This window comes from Dreissena polymorpha, chromosome 11, assembly GCF_020536995.1.
Source record: "Dreissena polymorpha isolate Duluth1 chromosome 11, UMN_Dpol_1.0, whole genome shotgun sequence".
Classification (NCBI taxonomy): domain Eukaryota; kingdom Metazoa; phylum Mollusca; class Bivalvia; order Myida; family Dreissenidae; genus Dreissena; species Dreissena polymorpha.
The window spans coordinates 60,372,680-60,380,067 of record NC_068365.1 but is presented as its reverse complement, the minus strand read 5'-3'; the positions used below and the strand labels follow the sequence as shown (position 1 = coordinate 60,380,067).

General features: G+C 39.6%; 1 protein-coding gene across 1 annotated transcript; it reads right to left on the bottom strand.

Moving 5' to 3' along the window:
• Positions 1-2,130: 2,130 nt before the first annotated feature.
• On the bottom strand, positions 2,131-3,246 carry LOC127849878 (uncharacterized). Its single transcript, XM_052382630.1, has one exon. The coding sequence runs from the start codon at positions 3,244-3,246 to the stop codon at positions 2,131-2,133; it is 1,116 nt and encodes a 371-aa protein (XP_052238590.1).
• Positions 3,247-7,388: the final 4,142 nt, after the last annotated feature.

Sequence of the window (7,388 nt, the reverse complement as noted above, 5' to 3'; positions counted from 1 at the left end):
TTCATTTTTCTGTAAGTATCGAAATTTAATTAACATTCCTTCTGTTGGTAAACTCGTTTGATACACTGTAATGCTTTTATTATGTTTCAACTTTTTCTTGATGGTTCTAATATTAATCGTCAAGGTAGTTTGAACTGTGTCTGGTTATAAACACTTTTGAAAACAAAATATAGGTTATGTACTTAGTATATCATGTTTATTCGAAGCTCTCGCATTGTGCAAATGAATGCGATATAACCCTGTGATGGTGTAATACAAATACAGTTATAAATAAGCTTGAACTGAAAAATACATGTACAGTTATCGCTAAATAACTCATGGCAAATAGATATTGAAATGATATTACGATACATAATTCTACAGATATCGTCTGGAAACCAATATATTTACAAACGACTTGGTGCCCGTTTACTCAAAATTCGTCATCTTTTCCTTCATTGAAAAACATATAGGATTTACTCAAAACGCTTAAACACGAACCAAAACATGCAGAGTCAGTAACACTACAAATATAAAAACATCTTTAAACGTTTAAGGGAGTGTGTACAACTGATATATGTACAGTTGTCAGATCAACCGTGATGCTGCTAATATCTCCTTCATCAGGTGGGGCCATATTCATCGGACGTTTCGGCACTGTCCCACTACGTCCTCCTATGGTGTGCCGACCGGAAGTGGTCAATTTCCGGCCAGGAGATAGTAAGCCTCCGCTACACTTCCTCATCTGCCAGGTCTCGGTGGCCAATCTCTAGTCAACTGCCCGTGTCCCCCTATCCAATTCTCCTCTCTCTTCCGCCATAGCCACAAGAAAGCAGACTCCGTTTTACGTGCAACAACCGCTATGGCCCGTTTCCGGACCTGTCCTGTAACCCCCAGTCTGCTGAAAGTGTGCCACAGTGATTGCGCTGGGAAACTTCTGCATCCCACCTCCACCGGAAAATACCATGTCTTCCAGCCTTTCTCTGTGCATGTATCTGCGAGAGCCTGGTACTTTTCGCGCTTCCGTTCGAAGCTCTCCTCAATCCGCTCCTCCCATGTTACTGTGGGCTCCACCATCACAACCTGTTTTGATGCAGCTGACCACAGTACTATGTCGGGTCTCTGGTTTTTACGGTGATCTCCTGTGGAAACTTGAGCTGTTTCTTCAAGTCTGCATCCATTCTCCAATATGTTGCCGTTCCAAGAATCCCACATGCGCGTTTGGCCTTTGCCCCTTCTTCTCCGGCTCTTTCAAAGGAAATGAATGAGGGGCCTTTGCTGGTCGTCTTCTGCGCTTTTAATGCTTGATCTAGATGATACGCGATTGAGGCAAGAACCATGTCGTGACGCCATCTGTATCTGCTATCAGACAGGGCTGTCCTGCATGAGCTCAGGACATGTTCCAGATTCATTTGTCTTCCACAGAACTTGCAATCTTGCTTTTCCGCAAGACCTCAAGTCACTAGGTTTGTTGGACTTGGCAGCACGTCGTAGACAGTCTTGAGCAGGAAACTAAGTCTGTCGCTTTCCATGGTCCAGATCGCATTCCATGTAAGCTTTCTCTGGGGTACTTCCTCCCAGTTCAGCCATTTTCCCGGTTTCCGTAGGGTAACAGCTCTGGTAAGCCTGGATTCTTCCTCCATTCGGCGAACCTCTTCCTGCACTTGGATGCGTCGGTCTTTTGCACTGGCTTTGCTCCACTGCGAACGGGTGACGCATCCGAAACCTAGTCGCCCGTCTGCGACATTACCGACAATGTCGCTGTGCCGAAGACGAGCCTCAGCCTCTTACACTGCTTGTCAGCCCTCCACTTTCTACCGGTGTTTACCTGCACTCCTGCTTCTCTAACCTTCTCATCACTACTGTCTCGTAGCATAATGCCTTTCCGAGCCTTTGTGACCTTGTATTCCTCCGTCATTGATCTAAGAGGTATCTGCAGCTTGCTACCTGTGCAGTACAAACCGAGGCTGGTGAAACTCTTTGGCACCCCCATCCACCTCCTGAGGAATGAATTTATTGTCTTCTCCATTGCTTCCACTGTTGACGACGGTACACTGTACACCAGCAGTGGCCACAATAGGCGTGGTAGGATGCCATGTTGGTAAATCCAGGCCTTGAATTTACCTGGCAGACCACACTTGTCCACATCAATCAGTTCTCCATTTGCACTACCGTGTCTTTGATACTCTGTTGATCGTAAAGCGAGTCTCGAAACCACTTCCCGAGGCACTTCAATGGTTGCTCCTTAACAGTCGGGATGAGCTGATCTTTGATTCTATATCTTGCACTCTCTTGAATCTTTCCTGTCCTCAGAACCATGCTCCTTGATTTCTGGGGTTTAAACTTCATTCTGGCCCACTCGATAAGTTCGCCAATGTCTTGCAGCATCCACCTTCCCTCGACGTACGACTTTGCTGTTATAGTCATATCGTCCATAAATGCCCTCGTTGTTGGTTGGATACACCCCGAAGCCATTTTGGGTCCTCTGGATGGCTTCTCCGCTGACTTCACTATCAGATTCATGGCCGCGGCAAACAGCACCACTGAAATGGTGCATCCGGTAACGATGCCTACTTCAAGTCCTTGCCAGTCAGTGGTTATTGCCCTCGTTGAAAATCTCATGATGAAGCCGTCGAAATAGTGCCGCAACATCTGCCGAAATCGAATGGGTACATGATACAACTGTAGAGTCTTTTGTATCATCTGATGCGCAACAGAACCATATGCATTCGCTAGGTCAAGCCAGATCACTGCGATGTCTCCTTTGTTCTCCTTGATGATTTGGGTGATGACACTGGTATGCTCGACGCACCCAGATACACCGGGTACTCCTCCTTTCTGCACAGCTGTATCAATGTACTTGTTCTGAAGCAAATAAGAGGACATTCTTCTTGAAAGGACAGCGAGGAGTATCTTTCCTTCCACGTTCAGCAAAGAGATAGTCCTGAATTGACCAAAGGTTGATGAATCCTCTTCTTTAGGAATAAAACAGCCCTCTGCCTTCAACCATTCTCTGCAAAACTCTCCTTTCCTCCAAACAACCTTCATAAGCTTCCACAACCGTAGCAAGATCTTGGAGCAGTTCTTGTATACTCTGTACGGTACTCCATCGGGTTCTGGTGCTGAAGACGCTCTGGCCTTCCTTACAATGTCCTTGACTTCTTGCAACCTAGGTTCTGCGCAATCAAAGTCATGTTCAGGCTCATATATTGTGAGCAACTTGTCGCACTCGCCCAGTTCCTTGTGACGGTCACTGTCACTGTACATATCTTTGATGTACTTGTTTGCCTCCTCTTTTGTGCATTGAAATTAGCCTGTGTTCTTTTCTCCGAGTAAACGCTTCACAAACTGAAATAGATTGCTAGTGAACTGAGCTCTCTTTCGCCATCTCTCGTGTCTCTTCCTGCGCAGATTCTCTGCTCTCCGTAAACACTGGATCTTCTTCCGAACACTGTCTCTCTGTTCAGCCAGACCCTGTTTCTCCTCCTCCCCTGCTTGTCTGTATCTGCTTTTCAAGCGTCTGAGTTCTCCCCTTAGGTTGGAAATCGTCTGAAGTCTTCTATTCCCGCCAACTTTGGGTTGTCCGACTTTCTCTTTAGCTGTTCCGAATCGCTCTTTTCCAAATGTGTAGATCAGCTCAGACATTACATGCAGCTTGCTCTGTACTTTGCCTTTCTGAACGTTCTCTATCACCAGTTCCAGCTCCTCTTCAAACGCCTTCGACTTCGCTCTCTCTGTACTTGCGGGCCACATCACTTTCTTCCGCCGCTTTGTAGATTCTACCGCAGCTCGATCTTCAGTCCTCTCTGCGTCATCGATGGTAACCTCACCCTCTTCTGATGCATGGAGGCTCTGGACACTGTGGTGTTCATCCTGATCTAGCTCCTCCTCCGTCTCACCAAGTTGCCTTGCGCGTTGCAACAGATTTAGGATTGGTGGGCATCCCATCTTTGTGCGATGAATCTTCAGTCCCACCTTATTCTTACACACCTTCCCACAACTACATGTTCTTGCCCAGTCCGTGTTCTGATTCGTTGTCGATTGATCGGGCGTGTTCGTTACCTGTTGGCTTGTTGATCGATCATCATTCCCTACTCTCGTACGACCTTGGGGGTATTTCTTGTGTTGTCTTTCTGTAGCTTGCTGGGGTTTCGACCTACGCAATTAATTTGGCTGATGCATATCTGGCAAATGAATAGAAATGCCAGAGGCAAGGCGATTGTTTAGACAATAGAGAGTGTATATAACAACTTAACCCTTTAAAGATTTGCTGACACTTCTGCGCTAGATTGCACTATTAGAATTTACTTTTACTAGTCTGTAAGTGGAATAAAATATACAAATGTTAAAATTATATTTCGCTTCTATATAGAATTATATTAACATGCATTAATTTACAAGACACATTTTGAATGGAATATTATGACTTCTTCACGCAAGGGTGTGCATGTAAAAAACATCCGCTTCAATTCTTTCAATATTAAGAAACTATACATCTGTTTTTAGGAATCCGCCCACTGATGATCTGCAAATAAAATGAAAACAAGGCCAATGGTCATTTTTGTTTCATTGTTTCAAATAGTATCTGTATGCATTAACTGCAGAAATAATCAACAAATATCGTGAAAAATTCGCTTTAACTGACATACTAAGCCTCGAAACTCCTTGCATTTAAAATTAGATGTGTTTCTAAACAATTTCCATTTATTATAAATGTGTATTTCCATTTTTTCAATATTTTTTAACAGGTAGTTGGCATTTAAAGGCTACGCAAGCGGACCGTATATCTCTATAATTAGACCTTCAAAGCAAATCGTATTAATGTATATGTTGCCAATATATTTTCCAGTGAGAATATAATGGTGAAGAAATTGTACTCTGACTACATTACAAGTAATTTTTATAATTATTCGGTAAACAAGAATTAACACGCACGAAACAATCATCATTTTCGTGATTTTCGGCAACTAATTTTCGTTCTGGAAACGGGGCGTGAGTGGTAGATATTTACTTTGTGTAACAGTTAAGTTTCATCACACTATCAGTTATCATTTCGAGTTATATGCAACACACGTCCACATTTAATGTTGTAAAAAGGGTAGGACTGAGCTTATCTTAAACGATGCTTCGAAATCTACAGGAGAGCATACAAAAAGTATGTTTATTGCGTGTGTAAAGTTTCATAAGTCTGTTCGAGAGAAGTTTAAAAATAACCTTTTTTTTGGCTTAAAAACATAACTCCCTTAAAATCTTAACTCAACTACACAGTAGAAACCGTTCACATTCTAATAAATATATTTTAAAAGTGCTGTCACTCTTCAAGCTATTCTTACTATTTTCATCCTAAATAAGCTCACAATATATCTTGTTAAATGGACATTCACACTTTAAGTAATGAATAACTTACATAACCAGGTTTGCAAGCTCACATTCTAATTAATATGGTTGTCAAGTGCTATCACTCTAGTAGCATCAGACGTATGGAGAAGAGCACATCAAAAATGTTCCCTTCCAATGAGAGTGGGGCATAAAATGCCTTAAATCGTAAAATATTAAAATACACGGTCCCATTTCATCTTTCTTTATCTCTCGTACTTAAGAAATAACGTTAATCTTGTTTGCTGTCGTTACACATTCTGTTAGATTTATCAAGTCTACTCCAATTTGTTTTCTCCTCACAGCAATCGGAAATTATGACCACACAAATTTACCCACTTTGTTCTCATTGACTTTCAATCGAATATTTGTATTTTGAAATTCATGTATAGAATGTTGCTTAACCAGAAAAATCAATAATCAATACAATCCATACAAAAGTAAAGTACATTCTGTTATCTTTCTGCAGCTCATACAATACAATTGAAAACAATTGAATAGTTATATTTGGATTTCTAATTACGTAAGTACTATCCTAATGGACCAACAAATATGTCACATAGTTTCATACGCGTACGCAGTTATATCTAAGTCATGACTGCCTGCTGCTCAAAGGCGACTTACATCTTATAAAAGTGATTTCCCACGTAATAAGTTTACGTAGTTCGTTGACATCTCTAGAATACATTTTTTTGGAAGTAAACAACATAAAATCAATTTAAATTATTGTTTTATAAATAACCGTTTTCTGTTGGTAATATCTTAAATCAATTAAATACATTTTAAGCGTGTATATGCAATCATACTTAACAAAAAAAATTAAAACGCAGATAGAAGACTAGATTGTTTTGCATTTTTTCTTATGTTGATGTGTCTTTTTTTCCTGAGGTTACAGCATTTTGTGTACCAAAAAATGTGAATACACTTGTTAAGTTAAACAAAATTTTATCGAATACATTAATTTATACTGACAATAAAAAAAACAGTATCACAACATAAGTTCATATCTATCAAATGTCTTTAACAAAGATCGTTTGCACGCAAATGTCTACCATAAGTGGCAGTTAATTGAGTGAAAGTAATTAATTCTGGTTGTCTTCATGTAACAAAATGATGTAAGGCCTTCTACTCTTTCTGCACAATATATAAATAATCATGGAACTTTCGTCGATCAGTTTCGAAAATCTTCGAAAAGACTTTTCCTGTATTTATTGTGTTTTTAAACAGAAAACAACTCACAATCTAAAGAATGTGTAAGATTTCCAAGATACTAATGTGGGTGTTAGGTTGGAATAAAAAAATTGACAAGGGCTAAAATGACCAAATCTTTTCAGCAGTTCTGGCTTTACATGTAATGACAAAGCAATTTGTAAAGATATGGCCACATAATTATTCTGCAATTACATATTTTTAATTTACAAACAATCGTTTTGGGACTTTACCTCACTTATTTTAGCTACAAAGCATTTCGCTGAAAAAAAAGATAACATTTAAGAAAAAATACAACCTTACAATACTCCATTGTATATTTATACAAATATAGACACGGGGCACGTGTTCACTTTAAAATGGAACTTTTTAATCAGGTCGAATTTCATAAGACGATTATTTATTGTTCACTCGTTTGCATGTCAAGAGTGAAACAAGCATGTTATGATGTCTTCCAGCGCATCTGCAGTGTAAATTACCCGCATGATAAAGTTATAACTAGTTATAGTTTGGCAACAAGTATCAAAGAAAACAATTTCCTACATATATTAAGTTAAATAAACAATCCGTGTTGTTATAAATAAAAAAGATTTGAACGATTATGTACAAGATATGAAATATCACATTTCTCTTCCGCATGAAATGCGGGGTTAGTCCAGTCAATCTACACTTTGACCTCAAACAAATTGCAACAGAATTTTTTAGTGCGAAAATATGTTGATTAAAGCATTATGTAAATAATATAAAAAGTCTAGAAAAATCCATGTTGGGGAAAGTTGTTAAATTTATGAATTTTTTTTAGTAATTTTAAATGATATTTTGTG